Below are 24,141 nucleotides of genomic sequence, written 5' to 3'. Positions count from 1 at the left end.
ATTATTTTAAAAGCTTACCGTAAGATGGCGCTGGTTACAATGACGGTATAATGCTACTAAATAGGGTTACCAGTATTTCTATTATATTCTTTTCGCCGAGATGTAAACAACATTTGTTTATATTATACAACAGGTGTTTTAACTTTTACGTTTCGTGTACCCCGCACCCCGCTAACGCCAAACGAAAAGATAATCAAAAAGTTCATGTGTGACAAACTTATCTTTGTAATTGTTAATATTGTTTATTTTATTTATATTATAAGTCAAAATATATTATGTGTGTCTGTAGATAGAAATTAAACATAAAACGGAGTAGTTTAAATACATTATCAATATAAAAAATAACGAAAAAAAGTTTATAATGTCGTCAAGTGGCAGCAGTTCCTCACAAAGTCCACCAAATATGGCTTCAATAAGTGATGTTAGTGCTTTATTCCAAACAGCTAAGAAATATGAAGAGCTAAATGTTATAGGAACAGGTTAGTAATTAGGACTTTCAAATAAATAATCTAACCTGTACGCCATGTGCCGGTACAAGCTATTTATTGTCTTGTGCATTTTTTAAACGATTATTACATATGAGAATATATGTCTTATAAAATTCCTTTATTTTTTTTCAATTATGAAAGTTTCAATAAGTGTACTATATTAATAAAACATGAGTATAATCATGGTTCATGGTGATCTCAATTTATTATCAATTCACCCGGAATCAGAATAATTGGTCCGTGAAAAAAAAAGGCAAGAATAATTAAATACGTACTGTTATCTCTGTCTTTTTTTATGACGTATAGCATAAAGTTGAAGCCTAGCCATATTGTTCAGACGATAAAAAAACTTTTAAATTTAGAATTTAAAGTTTTAACATATACTTTTTACACTATGAACAATAATGTTCTAAGTTCTAAATGATTTTAAAAATAATGTATAAATAATATTATTTTTTTATTCGTATGTTAGTGTATGTTAAATGAAAATAATTATATTTGAAAGCATATTATTTAGAGCAGTACAAATTTTGATTTAATTTTGTTTAACCAGTTTTTAATTTTTTCTTCAATTTATATAAGAAAAAAATTAATTTCTTAAAAAGATTTTAAAAAGTAGTACAAGAAATACATATTATATTCTTATTATTAAAAGATAACCTTGAATTGACCTTCTATTTTAGCTTTTTAGCGACAAAATAAATAGTGTCAAAAACTATTATTACAAACAATGAGTTTGTTAATTTTGACAATAAAAATTATAACAATTTTGAAATAAAATGTTAAATCTAGAAGTACCTTTTGATTATATTACAGCCTATAAAATATATATATTCAAAACACCTTGGAAACTTTATTATTGAATGACATTAATATACAATATAGAAACACAATTATCCAGTTAGTTAATGACACAAACATAATCAATGGTAACAGGTTCGATACTGTCAAGTCCTGAATTGATTTCTGTCTATTTCAAATTTTCGTTTCATCTCTTTGTTAAAATAGATGGAGTAAAAGATAATAAAAATTAATTTTGTATAAAAAAATTGAAGTTTTAAAATTGGACAACTTTCCCAAATCCATTAAGGGTTTAGTGCCAAGAATAAATAATCCGAGTATCTTAAGATAAGTTGTCCGAAAAGAGTAAACTGAGTTTCTCTTCTTTTTTATCAATAGAATTTATATTTTGAATCTGTGGTAACTTTAAATTTAATTTAATCGTGTGAAATGTTGATAAAAAAGTGCTTGTAAGATCTTACTTGTAAGATCTTACTTGAATGAAGTATTTTTTGTTGTGATAAAGAATTTTAATATTAATGTTTCTCTTTCCAGGAGCCTATGGTACAGTATATAAAGCTCGAGATCTTCACAATGGTGGTCAAATAGTCGCTATGAAAAAAGTCAAAGTTGCATTAACAGAAGATGGTATACCCTTGTCAACTTTAAGAGAGATAGCATTGTTGAGACAGCTCGAAGCTTATAGACATCCCAATATTGTCAGGTTGGTAACAGCATCTATTGAAGTATTACAATTGCAAGTTTTTTTGATAATAAATAATTTTTATTATTTGTGTATCTTTATGGTCTTATAATGCTAAAGTAAAAAATGAAATTTTTAACAATTCATTAACATTCTAAAATTGATTAAATTTTATTACATTGTATATATATATATATATTTATTAACTTAAATATACATATAAAGTATCAGTATTTCTAAAAGTAATATGTTTACTATTAAAGTTTCTATAGTAATGTGTATGTAATGTGAAATATACATGCCATAGCCAACAAAGTTATTGCTTATTTATATATATATATGTCTCCAAAAAAAGAGTCTGCATGGATCACTGCTTGTTTAGCCTCCTCTCATCTTGAGAAGGCTCCAATGGGAGATGAATACAGATGTAGGTATTCTCACGATGATTGATTGATGATGATTTCTTTCTGTTTATGAAATTAATTTAAAAAAAATGGCCATTACATGACAGATATAAAATATCTAATTTGATGGTCAGTGAAATAATCTATAATTAACGAAAACCAATAAATAAATAAACATGGACCAAAATGTACATAAGAGTCGTTTATAAATAAATATTATACAATATTTATATTGTAATAATATATAGCGACTAAACATATAGTTTACACGCCACGTGAATTGGGAGTAGAGACCGCTGGCGGAGAGGGGGCATAACGGCATACAATATCATGATGGCTTACTAAGTGGTAAGGCTTTGTACAAGCCCGTTTAGGTAGGTAACTCATTCATCAGATATTATACCCCTAAACGGCAATGCTTAGTACAGTTGTGTTCCATAGTGTAACTGGAGGCACAAGGGGAATTCCACCTAGCTAAGGTGGAATTCCATGGTTTTTTTTTATAGTATAGATAGGCGGACGAGCATATAGGCTACCTGATAGTAAGTGGTCACCAACGCCCGTAGAAATTGGTATTGTAAGAAATTTGAATCATTGCTTACATCGCCAATGCACCACCAACCTTAGTAATTAAGATGTCATGTCGAATGGTTTGCTGCGCAATTGCTGCGCAAACGCAATGTCTATAGGTGGTGGTAAACACTTATAATAGATCCGATGAGCGGGTGGTACCTACCCAGGAGAGCATTGCTCAATAGTTGTCAATTGTAATGTTTATCTTTCCAGACTTCTAGATGTATGTCACGGCGGTCAGTCAGTTGAACGGGACCATCAGCTCGTACTGTTCCTCGTATTTGAACATGTTGAACAAGACCTAGACTCCTATCTCAAAAGGGCACCTGGACCACTTTCAGAGAATAGGATCAGGGTGAGTTATATGTCTAAATCTCTCTTATTCTCTTTATGACTACCTTATACTACATACTAGAGTAGCTTATACTACAACGCTAATTTAGTTTGTGAACGAGATTTGAATTCGCAAACTTCGATTAAGGCTCTCGTGTTATACCACCACTGAGCCATATCGATTCTTATAAAATCGCTCAATACTTATTTATAAGTTTTACTACTTTCGCATATAATATTAGTTAGGACTATAATACATCACCTTAGGACCTTAAGTGGGCTCCCAACATCCGGCTGAGTATCATATAGACCCCCGCACGATGACGTCGAGTGATTGTCAAGGCCACTTGGGCCAGCAGCATCAAGTCAATTCGAAAAAAAAGGCAAACTTTGTAACAGAAACTTAACTATAAGAATTAAAAAATATTTTAACTCCGCAATTCAATAATGAGCTATTGCGATATTTTCACCAATAATATGAATCAAACTGTATTTAATTTGTCTTTCATACAGCAATAGAGAATTAACGTTATTTTTTGTACTGAAACTGGTTATTAGTTCAGAGTAGAAAATAAACAATAAAAACCCTGTATTTCCCACAGTTGGGCACTCAATATAACCACCAATCAGCAATATGGCTGACTAAGCTCGTGTAATTTGCAGACATGTCTTAAATGACGATATTGTTTACAATTTTTGCATTCCTAGAATAACGTAGAAGCTGCTCATCCAATTATCTCGTAATTCTGAGTTACTAGAAAATAATGTTTTTCTTCTAAGCACTTTGTTTTGATTGCCTCAATGGTCTTGTGCTGAGGCTGGTTTGATGTACTGGAATCACACACCGGATCGGACTTATAAAAATATATTGGATATTTCTGGCGATAAATTCTCAGTAGCTGATTGGAGTCTAGAATTATTCCTGCGGTTGTGCCTCGATCTTGGATATGCTGACCTATTGGATTATGAGAGTGCATTTGTGTGTGCACACACACTTGTGAGCTATTACATGTTCCGTTGGCCATGATATGTCATCATAACTAATAAGAAAACCTTAATTTTCCAGAGCATGTCCTACGATATACTGTCTGGCGTGGATTTCCTGCACTCGCACAGAATAGTCCACAGAGATCTCAAACCTCACAACCTCTTGGTAACATCGACTGGACGAGTCAAGCTGGCTGACTTCGGACTCGCTAAGACTTATGACACGGAGATGAAACTTACGAGTGTGGTAATTAATTGGATAATTACAGATTATATTAGGGTCTTGTATCTTGAAATGAAGGGACTGTTATATCCTGCCTGTCTAGAAGGTCATCTGTATCATCAATCATCAGAAATGATGAAATTCCATACCAACTGTAAGGAATTCATGTGCAAAAGTTCTAGACCTGCTGGTCGAGGCTGAGTGTAGTATGTCAGACAATAAGTTTAAAAAAAATCAATGCGCATGACACTTGAAACTGTAGTCTTGGTCAAGTAGAGGGCATAATCCGTCCTGAATGGTCTCTGTAGCGATTTGTGCCGCAGGTGGTGACGCTGTGGTACCGCCCGCCCGAGGTGCTGCTGGGCGTCTCGTACAACACGGCGGTGGATGTGTGGTCATCGGGTTGCGTGCTGGCGCAGCTGCACTCTCGCACGCCGCTGCTGCAGGGCTCCTGCGACTCCGAACAGCTGCACTGCATTTTCCGGTCAGTGACATAAGAGCCGACATCTATGCTAATAATCACATTCTCCCGTAACTAACAGTCATCAGTCTACAGACGAACACTTGGGATACCTAATGAAAAATCTTTTTTTTTATGGAATAGGTCTGATGGTATACGGTCACCAACGCCCATAGACATTGGCAATGTAAGACATGTTAACCATCGCTTACATTGCTAATGCGCCACCAAACTTGGTAACTAAGATGTTATGTCCCTTGTATTACCGGTATTTACACTGGCTTACTCACCCTTCAAACCTGAACACAACGATACCAAGTACTGCTGTTTTGCGGAATAATATCTGATAAGTGGGTAGTACCTACCCAGACGAGCTCGCACAAAGCCCTACCGCCAGTGAACTACTTATATGTGATGGTGGTGACATCTACCATCAGTGGCCCATTTGTCCCTCTGCCTACTTATAGCATATAAATATGTGCAACTATAATAAAAGGGGAGCTTCTTAGTGTTTAACATATCTTCTTTAAATTCATCATCAAATCTTCTTTTTGAACAACAGTATCGCTTTTGACTCACACTATATACTTGAAAAAAGAATGAATGTTTGAATTGAATGAGTGAATGATTTTTTTTTTTATTAAATTAATAAACTTTTCTTATTACAGGTTGATAGGACGCCCACCTCGTCACGAATGGCCGGAGAACGTATCGATAGTAGCTGATAGCTTCCCAGAATACCCGGCTCAGGACCTCGCTGATATCTTGCCAAGGATACACCCCCATGCATTAGATTTAATTAAGGTAATGTTTTAAATTCTATCCACTAAAAACTTGATTTCTCATTGCGAGTTAGTAGTGTAATACTGTATCCGTTGGTCCTGCGCCTGAACTTTTGCAAGTCGTATCGGGTTGCCATCCCATCGGATATGGGAATAGAGAGTGCACCTATGTTTGCCCACACACCTGTGCACTATAATATGTCCTGCGCAGTTGGCTAAACTCTCTTGAGACTAACCGCCGTGGGCGAAATCGGTCAGGACATTATCAGTGTAACACACACAGTGACTGAAACCAGAATAAACCAGTTTGCGCAGCTAGCACATGCCTCGTAATCTCGCATAGTCAGAGTTAGTGTCATTTTGTTTTTTATGGAAACTTGAATGTCATAACTGTAGAGAATTGAAGAAACGTTTCCTACATGTTATTAAAGAGGAAAATGTATTACAGGATAGAGGCGTGGCTTTAGTTACAATATGCGATCGAATTATCATGAAATACACAAACATAAATGATTTATCAGATAAATATGACGATGAGAGTAACTACGAAATGTCTCTAGTTGAGGAAATTAAACATATAAAAGAATAAAATATAAATAGTATTTGTTTATACATATTTATGCTGACGGTGCCCTACTATAAACGCGAATACATCTAAAAAATAATTTTACATATACAAAACCAAATATATATAACATTTCTTTTTAAGTTATAAAACCTATAATTGTTCCACTTATTATTATTTGTAAGAAAAAAACTATAAAATAAATTAATTTTTCAGGGTATGCTAGTCTTCGACCCAGCGAAACGCCTGACTGCTTTGGACTGCCTTGAACACCCTTACTTCACCGAAGAGCCGCTTACATAACCTAACTGAACACAAAGCTCACACGAAATCAGCAAAAATTGAACCTCTTATAAGAATGATTGCTTTACTACTGAGCAATGGTCACTTGTTCGTGACAAAATAATATTTGAAACTGGTTATACTGTAATGCAATAAGAACTCGGGGCCTAGACAAAGTGCATTCGTGAACCGTCGAAGCGATTCCAAACTTTCGTCTAAATTATTAAAATAAATATCAATTGTTGATCATGAGATAAATAAAATACAAGTCCATTTCTGAGACAGGCAAATGGTCCACCTGATGGTTATTGTACCACCGTACATAGAGATTGGTGCTGAAATAAAAACTAACTTTAAATCGTCGATGAGCTATCAACCTTGGGAACTAAGATGTTATATCCCTTTTGCCTGTAGTTACACTGTCTCACTCAGCCTTCCAAGGGCAACATGACAATACTAAGTATTGCTGTTTGGCGGTAGAATATGTGAGCTTGCTAAAATCCATTGACAGTCGCTATGTAATTTTGTCTAGGCTCACTGTGTCTTAAATATAAAAAGTATGAGCCAGATGATATTCCAATGGGAAGACCTTCTCTCATTTTAAGAAGATGGATGCAGGTTATTCCATCGTTCTGCTTCAATAGGGGTTGGATACAAATGTGTCAGAATTAGATCCGACATTCACAGTTTTCTAAACTATCTTTTCCTTACAATTTGGGAAGTGCTTGCTCAGCTTGTATCAGCTTTATGCGGCTCTGCCTGGCAGGTATACAAAATATACATACTACTTCTCTATGTAAGTCAATATAACAATTAAATTAATTGTATACAACCCCATATTTAGTAAGTAACTAGTTATTAATTTAACCCACCAATAAGCTTACTTAGTTTTTAATACAACACTCAAGATCATGTTAAATTAAGATAAAAATACTGTATAAGCATAAGCGAATATGTATTTCATAAACGCACAATATTTGCCTTAGCTATATAAACAATATGGCACCCACCGTCCGCTATATTCTACAGAACAAAATTGATCAAATACAATATGGTGACATTTGTATCATCAGACTAATGCTAAATTAAAAAATATACACAATATTATGTCAATTATAGATAGAAAAATAGTCAAGAAACTCAATAATTCATTTAAACTCATAGCAGTATTATATTATGAGTAATAATTGACATATGACACGATATACATACTCAAAGATAATGTTTCTATGTGTAAAAATTATGATGCCAACTTTTGTCACGTTATATAATATATCGTGTTCTTTATATACATATATAATCATTTGAAATGATTATGAATGAATATTTCTTCGAATATAAATAATAGGGCATTTTGATAATATATTAAAAATACTCTCTGAAATATTTGTAATCGTGTAAAAATTTAATAATAGGACCCTCGGTAACCAGCATCGATCTTATATATATGTAAATTAACATTTTGTAACTGCTTTGTGTCAATATTTTTAACATATATATATATATATATATATTTAATATATATATAAAATTAGTTTCCGCCGGTGTCTGGGGCGGAGGGTACCTATGTATAGCATACTATATATAGGTACGTTATAATCCTGATTTGCTCAAGTTATATATAACAGACGGTGCTGGTATACTGAATGGTCTAAATATCATTTACACTTTTATTATATCCTTATATAAAAGTAATAGGTATATGTTATCATATTCTGCAAACAAAATAAAACCCTTAATTATTTGTAAGTACAATAAATGTTCCTTATTAAGTGATATAAGAAATAATTTTGATAAATATACAATAATCTTTGTAATAAATGTGTACTTTGTTTTATTTACTTCCTATTCCTATTTCCTAGGTTAATTATTATTGTGACGGTAGTGGCGTTAGCGTTTCCGTGGTGCGAGTTGGATACCGCTATTTCCCTTCACTTCATGTGGGGGATAGGCGTAAATGCGTTATTTAGCGCAAAAAAGGATGAGTAAAACTATTTGTTTCAATCTAAGTATACTTCCTGTTATTTTAAGCCCTTACTACTAATGCTACAAATAATAAGTATACTTATGTGTATTTAGGTCGCTAACACCGTCGAGCCTTTAAAATTGCGTCGAGAGATAGCAGCGCCAAGCGCTTTCTATAGAATGTATCACGGCGAGTGCTCTGAGGAATTATTCTCCATCATTCCTGCTTCCCTTTCCTTCAAAAGTCTACGCGTGCTGGCTCTTGATGTCAACGCCTAACTGACATCAATTCCATCGCACACGAAAAAATTTAGCAAAGCTTTTCTTTGTCGCACCACTAAAAATGGAATTCTTTACCAGCACACGTGTTCCACTCTTACAACCTGGGTTCCTTCAAATATATAAGAAGAAAAAAAATTACATATAATTTAGAAATTAAATTATAACTATTGTATTTATTTTATTAAACCGATCCATATTTATAATGTGTATCGGTCGCCAAAAATAACGGATTTCAAATCCAGGCAAGCAATTTCATGGTCAAAAAAATGTAGATATGTATAAATTATTTTGTGTAACGTTAGCGCGATTTAACTTACTCGTGGCGCCATCTCTTACTGACATGGTGAACTATGTCACATTATTGATTGCAATGTTTCATCATAACGAAAAAACATCACATTGCCGCTTCGTAAAAATATTACTTTTCACAAATAACACTTTTTTTATATTGTATATTAATAGAATGGCTGTATCTGATAATAATGCTGGATAGTAAACAAAAATCATTTAAATATGACAATTAAAAAACATAACATTTCCGACGAGTTTGAGTTTCCATACATACATTTATGTAATGTTATTTTATGTAGTAGTAAGTCATTTGATTCAGAAGAAATTCTGCATATCCATTATTCCGCATTGGAGCAGCGTGGTGGAATAAGCTCCAAACCTTCTCTTCAAAAAGAGGAGAGGAGGCCTTTAGCCCAGCAGTGGGACATTGACAGACTGTTACGGTACGGTAATGTTATTGCTCATAGTAAATCGTATTAGTAATCGTATACTCTTAATTTAGGGTAGTTTAGCGAAATCGAAAGGGTGCTCGGTGCTAAGTGAATTAATAGTTCTAATATAATTATAGTTAATAAATATATTAAATATTATTATCTATTTTATACATTCGGGTTCAACGCGTGTTTTATATTTTGAATACGTTTGAAAATAGCGCCTTTTAAAAACGGATGCTTAACTTTCTCTCTCTCTCTCTTATACCATTTTATTCTATCATAGTAATTTCTGAATAGTTTAAAGGTGAAGGGACGCGCTAATGCGCTTCCTCCTTCACTTGCTTAGTGGTAGGGCTTTGGGCAACCCACCTGGTAAAGTACCACCCACTCATCACATATTCTACAGCCAAACAGCAATAGTTAGTAGTATTGTGCTGTTGTGTTGTGTTGGTTCTGGTTCGAAGGATGATAAAGCCAGTGTAACTACAGGCACAAGGAACATTACATCTTAGTTCCCAAGGTTGGTGGCCCATTGACGATATATCTATCTTACTCTACAATGCATACTATTAATATATTAATTAATACGAATATTAATATATAATTGAATGGCTAAAATAAATAGACGAGCTTCCACGATGTTAATATGTCAACATTCGGCTCATAAATTAAACCATTACGATAAATAAATACATTCATTAAATTATGGATCTAGATAGTACCTATTTTATTGTAAATATTGTAATAGTAAGTAAAAAACTAACCATTTCCGTATAAATTTTCAAAAAATAAATTTATATTCAGATAACAATATCTGTTTCAATGTTAATGAGCAATTGTTTTAAATTAAAGAAGCAACTAAAAGGTTATTAATTATTATTATTTACATACAATTAAATTGACTTAAAGCCTATTTTCTAGAATGAATGTATTCTGAAGTTACAACATAATTAATTTAAAAATTATATTAATATTTATTAAATTAAAAAAGTCAAACAGGTGTTTATTTAGGTTATTTTTATAGGTACTTTTATAATTGTATTATCATAGTGATATTTCTTGAATTGATGAACACTGATCTGGCAACCTTACGCCGCAGCCATGTTCTTTTCGCTTCTGACGTTTGATCGTTTCGCGTGTTTCTTATAGGTTAGTTTTGGCTCAAGTTTAATTTTGTGTAATTAATTGCAAATCAGTGAATTACGTGTGTATAAATTTTAAATTTCAAAAAAACAAAATGCAGAACGACGCTGGTGAATTCGTTGACTTATACTGCCCGAGGAAATGGTAAGATACAGATTTAATCTGATGCATGTTAGTCTCATTCTTTAAAAAAAGTATTACGATTTGGGTTAATACTAAAAATTTTTGTTTGAAAACTATTATTAGTCTAATAAGCTTTTCGAACAACATTGATTTTACAGGTCAACAATGCCCATACGAAATAATTTATTTATTAGCAGCCTTAAAAATATTCAACGTATTACAATACATTTTCAAGAGGTTTCTTCAATGTCTGTTTTAATTCTTTTATGTTTTTAGCTCCGCGAGCAACCGTCTTATCCACGCTAAGGATCATGCTTCCGTACAGCTTGTAATTGCCGATGTGGACCCAGCCACTGGCCGCGCCGCTGACACCAACAAGATGTACGTCATCTGCGGTGCCATCAGACGGATGGGCGAGTCTGATGACTGCATTGTCAGACTTACCAAGAAAGATGGGATCTTAACAAAGTGAGCCTTTAAAATTTATCTTTATTTGGTATTTTTATTAAATTACAAATAACAGTAATAAATATTTTGATTAATTATTTAATGGATGTAACCTTAATAACAATCGTTTTGTATTTAAGACTGTGTATTTATAAACATTGCTTAGCACGCGTTAATAAAAGTGTCATCTTTCTGTCATAATTGACGAAAAAAACATCATCATTGTTCAAATAATTGCCCTTAAACAATAATTATAGGTAAAGCCGTATATTATTAATAGTTAATTGACTTATTAATCAACACCTCACACTCCACGATTAGTAATCATTTCATGATGATAATGTTATTTATTTATCCACTAATTTTTCATATTGCATTTATTATGGGTGAAGTGCGTATAGCTGTAAATTTTACTACTACTACATTTTTTATTATCTTTTATTTGATTACAAAGTTGTAAAACATACATTTTTATTATAAACTAACATATAATATGGAGACTAATAGACTGATACTGAAATAGATGAATAGACTAATAGATCAGTGTGTCATAATGCTTCTGTATATAAAATATATAGAAACATAAGTTGCACGCAGTCTCGTGAGTGTGAGGTGGTAAGTGTGACACACCCTATATCCTTTTATGTACACCTGACATTATATATAAAAATTTCATGATGTTTACTTGAGTATATAAGACTTGAAAGCATAACAATCAAACTCGCTAACATTTATCATATTAGGATTTCTCGAAATGTGCGATATAGGAATAATCAAAAACACTTAACTTTAGTGTGTCATATATTTTACCAGAAATAATAACTTCATGATTTAATAAAAAAAAAACTAATGTCTTGTTTCAGGAACTACTGAGTAGTCGTGTAAGAAGCATATTTTATAAGAAAAAAAAATTAATAAAAATTCTTAAAAAATCAATTTGTTTTATTTCTTGTTACATTTTCCACTTTTATATTTCCTGATCTGGACATTGCCGTATAATCTGTAAAAGAAATTCATAATTTGATTTATTTTTTTAATGTTTTTTAAAGTTAACACATAATATATTGTAAAGTGAGTCATAACATGTCACTATAACTTATCGACAACAGGTGGTACGTAAGCATACAAAGGGCAGAGCCCCCCCTGCCCCTTGTATGTTTATGTATGTATGTACCTACCACCGCTGCCCCCTTGGGTACGCCCTTGCAAATGATAGGCGATAATTTAGTAAATTACTAAAAACAAAGAATAATCTTAATAAACAATAATTTTTGTCTAATTTAAACTTTGAAAATGGTGAATTAAATATTCTGTTAACACTAACATTAATAGCATAAAATTCATCGTTAATAATAGAAAACAATAATAATCTAAAAAGTTAGTAGCTTCTAAAGAGAAGCTACTATAAAACGAACGTTTATCTCCCTCCACAGCCAGGTCGGCCACCGGGAGGTGGACGACAGATTGTTTTTTTCTTACAGCCTCTCGTCCCCGCAACCAGACACGCCGCGCACCACGCCACCCACCACACGTAACGCCATAGCAGTGAAAATACCTAAAGTAATTTGTGTTAAGCTTAACATCTATAAATAGTATTATTTTTTATTATAGTAAACGAAATAGCTTTTTGATTGTCGGTTTATTGTTCAGTTAGAAGACACTAATTTACTACTTGTAAATTACATGCCAGATTTTGATTCTGACAATTTCCTTCCAAAAAACGGTAGCAATTACGCTTAAATAAATAAATATATTATATTTTGTTAAGTATTTCAAGACCTTCACTTTCACGAGCATGTATCGTATAGGATATTCATCCTATACGCTTCGTCCATTTCATACAAGTTTCATTACACGAAGTAATGACGACACAAATAATTTTAGGACTAGATCAGCGACACTTAACCTTTTCTTTATAGGGGTTACAAACACGTTGTAGTCATGGTGTCGCGGGCCGCGAACAATGTATTTTAATGATTGACAATGATTTCTTTGGTTTTGGGATTGTTACAACTTATATGAAACATCTATGAACGAATTTATTGAACGGTGGTAATTTAGAATAGCTTAAAATAAAGTAACATTAAATGGGCCAATCACAAAAGCCCGGCGCTGCAGCTTGAATACCGCTGGACTAGACCATTAGTTATATTACATTTTTTACTTCAATTTAAAGGAAGTTGAACTTATTTATTAGAGTTGATTTACATAGAAGTACAAACAAAAAGTTAGTTAGAAGTACAGTTACAAAGAAAAAAAAATAAGACATACCATTATTCTGTAAATTAATAAATTCAAACGAAGTTTTTGTCGTTCACCAGTACTTGGGCTTGCAACCGCCGGGACAACGTGGGGGACGGCAGGATGATTTTCGCTTACAGGCAAAAGCGCTTACAACCTTAATCATACAATATTATTAACGATTTTCCAAATGCAATAATTTAGAAACCCATATTTAATAAAGTAATTTATTTAAAAAAAACCGTAATCTTTTAATTTTTGGGAGAATTTGAAGAAATTGCAAACGGTTGAGTGAAACTAGTATAAAATTCATCTGCAGGGTTAAAATTCACACTAGCGAATAATGTTTTATAAGAACTTGTAAAAATCATTAATTTATTCATAAATTCAATCATAAAATTCTATTACACAAGTTATTCGAATAAAAGTTCTATATTTAGATGATTAAAAACCACGTTATTAAATCGTTGGGCGGGTCCATCAATCATAAAGACGCTCAATGCTATATACTTATATTACATATATACATGGTAGGTACTCATTTTGAAATTATAAGGGCAAACGTCCCTTATAGCCATGACGTACAATCGATTTGAAATCATTTTAAGATTTGAGATAAATTTCGACTTATCGCCGCATGTCAATCGCGAGGAATTTGATTATTTTATCTCGATCAAGCAAAGATACATCACAACAACGCTAATTATTATTATAATGCACATATCATACCTGTATTAGAAGAAATAAGAGCCAGCAAAGACCAAGTTCAAAGTTCTTCATATTTACTTGAAATGTAATTTATATTTTAATTCTTTTCAACATATTAATTTTTTACATGTTTTTATCGTTTATATATTATTATAATATGTATTATGAACTTGTGGTTTTGTCATGATTGAAAATTTCTTTTGTTCTGTCAATTTTACTTTATCGTAATATTAGTTTTCTGATCAATGAATGCTGTCAATATTAAGAAGTTTTTACTGTAAAGAAGAATTGAAGAAAAGCGTTTCTATACTGATATTATAAATGAGAAAGTAACTCTGTCTGTTAGTAACGCTTTCACAACTAAACTTTTGAACCGATTTTGATGAAACTTGATATAGGCTACTTTTTTATACCTATCACCTAACCTATCCCCTAATACGCAGGCGAAAATTAGTTACTTCATAAATACAAGGGATTATGTTTGGTTATAGAATAACAACGTCCCTTTTTTTGGAGTGTCTTTTGTTCTCGAATTGACATGTTACTGTTGGCCCAAGTGGCCTCGACAGCGTCACCAGGCGCTTTAGATATTCAGCCGGATGTTGGGAGCCCCGTTAAGAACTCAGAATACGCGTGTCCTAAGAGCGCCTCCTGTGAGGCAGAACCTCGGCTTAGGGAACCGTCGACGTCGGAAAAGGGCTGCCGGACTGCCTAATGCCTTTTATGAGCTATAACAATCTTGCCAACTATTCAAGGCCAGTTCTTGTACGTATTACGTTTGTAATATTTGCAAATACAAAGTAAAATAAAACACAATGTATAATAAATTATAAATGATTATAATAATAAATCATATACAAGTTCCAAATAATTATTGTTTGAAATACTGTCTTATAATTCGCCAATAGCCTCGACACAGCGCGCACACGGAGCCAGTGTCCTTGAATTGATCGCCTTTAGATTTAGCTGTTCGCAGCGTTTTAGCAGTCTGAGGAATGTTTTATAATTCTTAGTGTCAATGTTTGAGAGTGGAGGTGACTGCTTACCACTTCTTGGCACATATATGTGAATATTATATAAAACTTTAATTATACTTTGGTCTATAATTATGAAGTCATTCTGGAATTCCAAGTCTACCTCTTTATCATAGTTTGGTAATCTTTATACTTTAAAGAGCATATTGATAATGTCTGTAATTATTTGTTTAATAAATAACAAAGTTGACTAACATGCAAGGGATTGTCCAAGTCGAAATCATCGCTAAATGAGCCGTTGACGCTCCGGCAACTGCAATGAGACAGACTGTTACCTACTATTTACTTTAAATCTACCAATAACGCATTTGAGCAGCGTAGTGGAATAAGCTCCAAACCTTCTCCTCAAAAGGGAGAGGAGGCCTTATCCCAGCAGTGGGACATTCACAGGCTGTCACTGTTGCTGTTACTGATACTACCAATAACATTTTATCATTTCAAAATATAACTTTAGGAGGATGGACCGCAGCCTCAGCGTCTCTATTTATTATTACAAATACTGCAGTAATGGAGTCACTAACTCGCTACTTATAGCTGAGCGCGGTGACTAGTTAAAATTCCCAAATCATAGTAGCGACAAATACCAATGTGGGTCACCGACATTAACTTTTTTTTTATTTTATAGAATAAGAAGGCGGACGAGCATATGGGCCACCTGATAGTAAGTGGTCATCAACGCCCTTAGACAATGGCATTGTAAAAAATGTCAACTATCGATTACATAGCCAATGCGCCACCAAACTTTAGAACTAAGATTTTATGTCCCTTGTGCCTGAAATTACACTGGCTTACTCACCCTTCAAACCGGTACACAACAATATCAAGTACTGCTGTTTTGCGGTAGAATATCTGATCAGTGGGTGGTACCTACCCAGACGAGCTTGCACAAAGCCCTACCACCAGTGAACTGTTCCAACTCCACACCAGATAGAACTTGCGCTTTTTTTTTCAATATACTCAAGTATGGAATTGAACAATGGGGACTGATGATATAACACACGAGTTGGACGAATAGGTAGACTGAGTGTTATAGGGTAATGCGAAGTCTGAAGATAAGGTGAGGAAACGGTAATGCTTAAATCCGGTAATTTTCCCAACCGTGAAACCAAGTTCTCAAGTCCCTCGTGAGCAAAATCGTGGAAGTCAATTAGTGTCAGAAGCACCCTAGAGTAGCGTGGTATAATGAAGGGTGAGTCAGAGCTAGAAAGAGCTGGAATAATAAAACACAAGCCCTAGGGGTTACGTTTCAAGGTGAATTTTTAGAATAAATAGACCTTTTGAATTAAATAATAATAGAAAATATTAATATATAATTTAAAAAAAAAACACCTGTCGCCAACAATATGATTCGTCGCTTGTCCCTCTTGTTGTGTTCCTGTTGTTTTGAGTTGATGTCGTTCGATTGATTGATCAATATTAGGTTGTACCCGACCATTAAGTCTGGTCGTATGAAGCACCTATATAATACATATGAATATATATATTCTTTTATAATATTTTTTATATTTATTCATTAATTCTTTTATATATATATATATATATATATATATATATATATATATATATATATATATACACAACAGACTATAGTTATTTTTCTTCCTTTCATTATTTTATTCATGTATCAATACTTTGTTTTCTATCTATCTATAATGGGTATTTTTTAATTGAAATAAATTTAATATAGAATACAGGCAGTCCTCGACTTACTTCGTTTCGATTTACGTCGTTTCAAGTTACGTCGAACAATGTTTTGACACTATTCCTCAAGCATACGTCATTTGTTTCGATTTCCGGCATATTCACATTTTGATTACATATTAAAGTTTTATAATTATTATTAAAGTGAATATGTAACAAACAAATACCAAAAATAACTAGCAATTTCATAAGTGCATATATAATTACTTTAAGAATTTACTTTTGATAATAAGGTATGTATATCCTTTGTTATAGATGAAATTTTTTTTTTTTAATTTCGAGTCCGTTTGGATCCGTGATGAGTTTTACATGTAAACATATGAAAAAATATGTCTCGACTTACGTCGTTTCGATTTACGTCGCGTATTTCGAGAACCTAACTTGCCGTAAATACGAGGATTGCCTGTATTACAAATCTGACTTGTTAATTGAAAGACGATATAAATAAAAATCGACGCTTTTATCCAAAGAAATCTAATGCTAAATAATGATATCAAAGTATAACTCTGTATCGAATCACCTTTACAGTGTCAAAATTTCGTCCACTGAGATCGTCCGTGGCCACCACCTTGTCGCTCATCGACACCGACCCAGAGGACCCCCTGACAGGTTGAGTTTGAACAGGAACTCGTCGAACCGCAAACAGCTGACTTAGTTCATCCAATTTTCCGATTATAAGTTTGTAAGTTTTACACGAATCAGACTGTACCCAAATGTAACAATGTTAACATATATCAATGCTTTAAGATACGATTAATTATATTCTATATACGTCTTCTGAATTTATACTTAGTGCTTACGAAATACTAAGATTAAAACTAAGTAATTAGGTGTACGAAAATTATGTTCGTATAGCGAATCGCCTTATTACGAATTTCCATACCGTTCGTTACATACTAATCCTCTTATTTTTCAATAGCCGACAACAAAACTTGTATTGTATACACATATATGCATCACCTTATCAATTCAATTTTTTTTTAATGTTCTTAGCAATAATTATTAAAATAAATAAATAATCACAAGTAATATAAAAATATTACTTAAAATTATTAAATTATATTTACAAACACGTGAATAATAAGCAACATATAATTTATTGTATTTCAAAACACTCACTCGATGTCTGTCTCGTATTTTACCATTTCTTGTGCTATAACTGCTGGATGTAAGGTCACTCGTACATGATGAAATATGTTGATTAACGCGTCTAACTTGGCTTACGCTTTGACCGAAGTTTTGTTTAACGCATTTAGTGTTTTCAGTTCCGGACTTCAAATGTTGGCCAAATTGATTTGTATTCTGGCTCATACAGTTAAAAGTTTGAGCCACTTGGGGAGAGTTGTTAGGACAAACATTTTGTCCAATGTTTGTCATATTTGGAGTTGCTGTTTGAAGAAAATTTTGTGCGATTTGCGGTTGTACTAATTTCTCGCAGAGTTCTGCAACACGAGCTATTTGTTGCTGCTGTTCGCGTAACGCCTTTTCGCATGCAGCTTTGAATTCGCGCACTGACGAGTTTGAACCAACCGCCCGACTTGATTCGGTTGATTTGTCCATGCTGACGCGTCTGAAATATTTTAAAATAACAGATACATATTGTAATATTTATTATTGACTATCTGCCCTTGTGATTGTTTATCAAATTGCTTAAACAAAAATGAAGTACATACATATGTATCTTAATGTAAGTTTATAAAAGTAACTAGTTTGAAAAAGTTACACACATGGAAAATAATATGTGAAAAGTAATCCTTTTAATTACATAAATAAGAATAAATATTTCCTGAATAATTATTTAACGAGGTTTAGTATTAGTACAGTATTTATGTATTACTAAAAATAATAGCATTTAAGAGAAGATTTCCAAGTATTCTATTTCTGAATGCATAGCATTTTCCTACCTCTGTGGTCGATATCTTTGCCTCAGGTAACTACCGTCGGACATTCCCGAGTCGTGAGAGTATTGCTTGCAGTGACTCCGAGTGTATGTGCGCGATTGCAATAGACTACTGTCGGTACTGGAGCTCAGATCTACGGGTGTTCTGTTTACACCGCCTGCATCTACGATCAGACGCTCACTGTAATATTACATGAAGCATTATGTTATTATTATAATAATATACAGTGCCCAATTGCCGTCTAATTGGATTATGGAATAACAACTGCACATGTGTTTGCAGATTCACTCGAACACTATAATATTTCTGCGTAGTTGCAGAAATCTCGATATAGAATATGAAATGCTGCAGCGCTATCTAGCGGCGAGTCATATTAAAGTGGTCGGGTTGGATAACCATCTCATCGGACTGACGAACATAGGGAATACACCTGTGTTCGTGCAAACACAAGTTTGTTTTAGATAAGGGGAAAATTTTAATACACTTTTAGTATTATATAATATAAAGGGGATAAGTAAAATCCACGATTACCGAGTATGTTGAGGCCGGTGTCGCGATGGTCGCACCGCAGCGCTCATGTAGCGATCCAAGTCTATGATGTCTGTGCCGTTTACCCTGCCGGGTGTCCCGCGCGACGCAGTCGACGCAGACATCGCGCCTTTACAGCAAACATTAAATATAAAAATGAAAAAACCTGGATATTTCTAAAGGGCTATGACATAATGAAATGGAAGATTAATATAAGTGTAATAATAATAATAATGTCCTCCAGACCGATTTCGGCCACAATCTCAAGAGAGATTAGCCAACTACGCAGCAGATATTATAGTGCACAAGTGTGTGCGCAAACACAGGTGCACTCTGTATTCCCTAACTCTCATAATAAAATGGGACGGCTATCCGACACGACCGGAAAGAGTTCAGGCGCAGGACCAACGGCTTTACGTGCTTTCTGAGGCACGGGGGTGTACACACTTCCAACTTCCAGACTCCGGGCTGCAACTGAGAATTTTCTGACAGAAAAACCCAATAACTTTTTATTGGCCCGATCTGGGAATTAAACCCAGGACCTCCGGGTCTGCGGCCTTATATCAAGCCACTAGACTAACGAGGCAGTCCAATCTAAGTATACCTAAGACACTGACACCCAGCTTATTGTCCTTAATTTGTGCTTGCATTGTATATCTTGTTCGAAACGTATCGGAAGTGCTTTTTAGTTGAGGAACGAACTTCGCATTTTAAAGGAACCAGTTTAAAAGAATAACAGTATGATAGAACTTACGTTTAGCAAATTATAATACTTATTGACCTAAAATGGAAACAATTGTGTCAACCTTATAATGATCGTTTTACCTGATTAGCGGTAGGTGGTAGGTCTCCAGTTTGTTGCTGTACACATAACTGATATATAAGACATGAGTGACGTTTGGAAACAGTGACAAATGTCACATAGAGTTACACCTTAGTCAGTAGTAATCTGTCTGTTATAATAGTTTTTATTATATTTGTATTTGAACAAATATTTAAATTAAGCATTTCATTTGAGATTTTTGTCGATATTTTTCTTATTCTCAGTTTTCCATTCAATTTAGTCAAGGAGATTAAAAAGTGTTTATACGAACCAACTATAATAATCAATATTTTGATTTGGATTAAATCGTAAAATAGTAAAGCTCTTTCAGACTCTACTATACATGTATATCATTGTTTATTTTCTTTTCGCCCCAATTTTGATCATCACAATTATTTTATATATAACCTCCCCAACCTCAAGGGTATATTGATTTTATTTTAAAAATGTTTATACTGTACCAGTATCTTAAGATAATGATTTATATAAATAATATACAGTTAAAAGTAAATATTTCACCGTTTTATACAATTTCACAGAGCAATACTTTCAAGTTCACTCTGTAAAGAAATATGTTTGCGATAAAATAAAATGACAAAGTAGAGTCGGCAAGTTAATTTATTTATTTCTTATATAACAATAAATCTGTAATCTAGGTGTCTTACAACTTGTTCGACGCGAACTTACAGACAAAAATTATTTATACATTTTGTTCTTGGAGTTTGAGTATGAGAGTGTAGTTCAATTACATTTCTAATATAAGCATATTATATATTACATTTACAATACTACATGTATTATAGACAGATATGAACATAAGGGCTCCTGTATTCAATTTCATTGAAGCCATGCAATTATAAAAATAGTTAATTAATTTCATTATGATTATAATAATATTGTATCGGAGCCATAAAATACTAACGTGTATGTATTACGTATAATATGTTAAAGAAATAGTTGATAATAATGTTAACAACAAAAATATTTTGAACTCTTGCTTTTTAGGCACCTGATAGTAAAGGGTAACCTTTCAATTCTATACACTGTCAACATAACTAACTAAATCCCTTATGACTGTAATTACCCTGGCTCACTTAATACTTCAGTACAAAGTACTTCTAAGTTTACAATATGTGATACATAATATACACTTTACAAAAAAAGTATCTAATAAAGGATAAAAATATTTGTGTTGTGATCAAACTTTATCTTCAAAATACTGAGATCACCTGACTATTTTAGAAAATATTCATTATACTTCATCTATTCGTAGCGTTATTACGTATTATAGAATTTAGTATTTATATAGGAACGATTATCATTACATCTGTTTAAAGCGTTTATAAATAATATATAATAGAAACAAAAACAGATTAACATTATACAGGTTGTCCAAAAAAAATGTTATATTTGGCTTGGTAGACTGGCTCATGATGAATCAGAATAAATAAAATTTTCCATTCGCTTTTCAAATCTTTCCAATATTTTATATAATCAATATGATTTACTCAATAGAAAAAAAAATACAGAAATAAATATCGTTGCATAGATATTTCATTCCCAATTTATGTATATTTATTTGTATGTCCAATGAATCCTTAATTCTTCTAACTTCTAATAATTTCCAAATGAATTACACGCAATTTAATTACTACCTTTCCTTTAAGAGGATCTTGAAAGAGAGACGATTAATGTAGAGTCGACGTGTCGAAGTGTTTTATATTATGTGCGTATATAATGTTATAAGTACTGACTAAACTGAGTTATATCTATGCGCTCATTTATATACACAAACTGCACATATATAAATATATTCTCCTTTGTCCCAAATGTATTTATATATTATACAGATAGATATGAACACACGGGCTCCTGTATTCAATTTCATTGAAGCCATGCAATTATATAAATAGTTAATTAATTTCATTATGATCATATACATATATTTTTGTGTTAAACATTTTCTCTAGCATAGTACGTACAACTGGTAACGCGAGTCGCGTCGTATAACTGTCTCCGCACTTATAAATACCTAACACCTAAAGTATTTATTAAAAAACTGAACGAATTACATTATATATATATATAATAACACACATATTTACACATAAATTTCGTCTGTCTGCGAGTTCGCGTCTATGGAACTTATATTAAATATTCGACTATCATTTGGATCAATTTCTTAACCGCAGTTAGGATCTAATATGTATTTAATCATGTATTAGTAAATAATATATATTACATAGAAAAAAAAACAAGACATTTAGTTCAATTTCATTATCAACCATACTGGTTTTGTTTAACGCTACTGTAATTACAAAAGGTCGTATGTGCACTATACATGGAATCATATAAAGTGATCACTTCCTTAAATCTTAGCAGTGATAAGTAACAGCACACCGTCCCACTGCTGGACAACGGCCTCCTCTAAGACGGAAGGTTGTTTGGAGGGTTTAGTGAAATCGAAGCAATCGGAGGGTTTAGCAAAAAAGGGTGGGGAGATTTTTATTACATTTTATAAATGTTTGTGTATGGTTTTATTAAATTGCTTCAGAATAAGTTCATAAAATTATTGCAATGCAATAAGGAATTAAATGTATATTTAAATTTGTTAACAAGTAAATTATTAAAATTATTATATATATAAGTATATATATATACCTTTATTTACCTGTATATATATATATATATACAATACAAATTTGTACAAATTATATATAATTGTAAAATTAAAAGAAAATAATAATAAACTGTATTAATATTATTTACTACGTATTAATTCCTTTTTAAATCACTGGCCTTAAAATATAAATTATTAATATTGGCTGTCTTGCTCTAGCAAAGGGAATATCCGTTCGAAAGAAAAAGGACAAAATATATTTAACTACAATACAATTAAAAAAAATAAAGTTCTAAATCTATATATTATAGATGTATTTTTTTTTGTATTTCATTTTGGTTATGTGATCTGCCATATGAAGGCGTCATAAGTCAGGTAGTATAAATGGAAATTAATTTCATATATATAATAAAGGTCTACAAGGCCTTGTCCTCTAAGGGCAATAAACAATGACCAGGTAGACGAGAAGTGATGATGAAACGCCCAGGCAATGTAAGTATCCTCGATGCCCAGACTAATTTTTGTCAGTTGCCTCACACATAAAAAGAGTTGTAGGAGATTTGGAATTATGATTGTGCAAATCGAAATTAATACAAATCTTATCATGGGGACAATTTCATAACGGATTTAATGAGGATTACAGTGTATGCGCGAAATACATTCTCCATACAATCCATTAAACCGTCGGACGTTCCGACTAGACAAAGATACTGGCAATTTTTAAACTCACTGCTCGGAGAATTTCTTGGCAGAAAAACATGAACTCCAGAACATCTGCTAATGAGCTAACCGCTACACCAAGAGTCTGTTTGGTGCTGTATATTTGTAATGACCACAGATAACACATTGCTGTGTCATAGCCGACCAGCTTTAGTCTTTATTTATTCTTATATATTGATTAATTCGGCTTAATCAAGCAATTTAACTTTATACAAAAAAAAACCCTAAAACACCACATCTTAAAACAATTCTGTAGGCCCTGAAGTATTTGCATTTGTTATTAAATTGTTTTAAAAGTTTAATTTAATATTATCAACGACTAATTTTTTATATTTTTATTTGTTTATTGTATTTTTCTTACAAAATTTTAATGTTTATAATATAATATAATAACTATAACACAAACGATACGTAATATTGCATCTCGTCGGGTATGACACCCACATTATTTTAAGTGGAGAGTCTTAATTTGTTGTTCTTTATTTTGTGTACCGCCCGTGTGTTGTATATATAATATTTAAGTATGTTAATCTTGTTTTCTCAAATATTTAAAGTGAATTGTATTCTTCTTTTTTTTTTGAGAAATAAATTCTTAAGCCA

At 32.6% G+C, this 24,141-nt stretch overlaps 3 protein-coding genes and 1 long non-coding RNA gene across 6 annotated transcripts; 2 read left to right on the top strand and 2 right to left on the bottom strand.

The window, feature by feature from the left end:
* The first annotated feature begins 188 nt into the window (after window positions 1-188).
* On the top strand, window positions 189-7,954 carry LOC126779296 (cyclin-dependent kinase 6). Its single transcript, XM_050503291.1, has 7 exons — window positions 189-479; window positions 1,824-1,992; window positions 3,162-3,303; window positions 4,348-4,515; window positions 4,815-4,975; window positions 5,620-5,755; window positions 6,515-7,954. Exons 1-7 carry the CDS (start codon window positions 362-364, stop codon window positions 6,599-6,601), a joined length of 981 nt encoding a protein of 326 aa, XP_050359248.1. The 5' UTR covers window positions 189-361; the 3' UTR covers window positions 6,602-7,954.
* A 2,684-nt stretch (window positions 7,955-10,638) lies between these two features.
* LOC126779307 (40S ribosomal protein S21) lies at window positions 10,639-12,201 on the top strand. Of its 2 annotated transcripts, XM_050503305.1 has the most exons (4): window positions 10,639-10,701; window positions 10,781-10,839; window positions 11,095-11,286; window positions 12,129-12,201. In XM_050503305.1, exons 2-4 carry the CDS (start codon window positions 10,790-10,792, stop codon window positions 12,136-12,138), a joined length of 252 nt encoding a protein of 83 aa, XP_050359262.1. In that variant the 5' UTR covers window positions 10,639-10,701; window positions 10,781-10,789; the 3' UTR covers window positions 12,139-12,201. The 2 variants fall into 2 exon arrangements, with proteins under 2 accessions (XP_050359262.1, XP_050359263.1); XM_050503306.1 differs by lacking the exon at window positions 12,129-12,201 and having other exon boundaries at window positions 11,095-11,290.
* A 485-nt stretch (window positions 12,202-12,686) lies between these two features.
* On the bottom strand, window positions 12,687-14,384 carry LOC126779310 (uncharacterized). Of its 2 annotated transcripts, none has more exons than XR_007670285.1 (3): window positions 14,236-14,384; window positions 13,537-13,663; window positions 12,687-12,820 (listed from the first exon to the last, which is right to left on the bottom strand). It is a non-coding gene; the product is annotated as an uncharacterized LOC126779310 (long non-coding RNA). The 2 variants fall into 2 exon arrangements; XR_007670286.1 differs by lacking the exon at window positions 14,236-14,384 and adding an exon at window positions 13,962-13,992.
* Window positions 14,385-15,085: 701 nt separating this feature from the next.
* On the bottom strand, window positions 15,086-20,257 carry LOC126779005 (uncharacterized). Its single transcript, XM_050502755.1, has 8 exons — window positions 20,204-20,257; window positions 19,382-19,508; window positions 18,854-19,030; window positions 18,069-18,519; window positions 17,470-17,652; window positions 16,578-16,705; window positions 15,444-15,501; window positions 15,086-15,202 (listed from the first exon to the last, which is right to left on the bottom strand). Exons 2-8 carry the CDS (start codon window positions 19,501-19,503, stop codon window positions 15,086-15,088), a joined length of 1,236 nt encoding a protein of 411 aa, XP_050358712.1. The 5' UTR covers window positions 19,504-19,508; window positions 20,204-20,257.
* Window positions 20,258-24,141: the final 3,884 nt, after the last annotated feature.

This window comes from Nymphalis io, chromosome 28, assembly GCF_905147045.1.
Source record: "Nymphalis io chromosome 28, ilAglIoxx1.1, whole genome shotgun sequence".
NCBI lineage: Eukaryota > Metazoa > Arthropoda > Insecta > Lepidoptera > Nymphalidae > Nymphalis > Nymphalis io.
This window is presented reverse-complemented; position numbering and strand designations above follow the sequence as displayed.

What these genes read in the sequence shown, in the direction of transcription:
- LOC126779296 (XM_050503291.1), top strand. Translation starts at nt 362, where the DNA reads ATGTCGTCAAGTGGCAGCAGTTCCTCACAAAGTCCACCAAATATGGCT. An exon ending in GCTAAATGTTATAGGAACAG is followed by an intron (nt 480 to 1,823) that starts GTTAGTAATTAG and finishes TTCTCTTTCCAG; the next exon opens with GAGCCTATGGTACAGTATAT. An exon ending in AGACATCCCAATATTGTCAG is followed by an intron (nt 1,993 to 3,161) that starts GTTGGTAACAGC and finishes TTATCTTTCCAG; the next exon opens with ACTTCTAGATGTATGTCACG.
- LOC126779307 (XM_050503305.1), top strand. Translation starts at nt 10,790, where the DNA reads ATGCAGAACGACGCTGGTGAATTCGTTGACTTATACTGCCCGAGGAAA. An exon ending in TTATACTGCCCGAGGAAATG is followed by an intron (nt 10,840 to 11,094) that starts GTAAGATACAGA and finishes TTATGTTTTTAG; the next exon opens with CTCCGCGAGCAACCGTCTTA.
- LOC126779005 (XM_050502755.1), bottom strand. Translation starts at nt 19,503, where the DNA reads ATGTCTGCGTCGACTGCGTCGCGCGGGACACCCGGCAGGGTAAACGGC. An exon ending in AATCATATTGTTGGCGACAG is followed by an intron (nt 15,502 to 16,577) that starts GTGTTTTTTTTT and finishes GTCTCATTGCAG; the next exon opens with TTGCCGGAGCGTCAACGGCT. An exon ending in ACTTGGACAATCCCTTGCAT is followed by an intron (nt 15,203 to 15,443) that starts GTTAGTCAACTT and finishes AACATTCCTCAG; the next exon opens with ACTGCTAAAACGCTGCGAAC.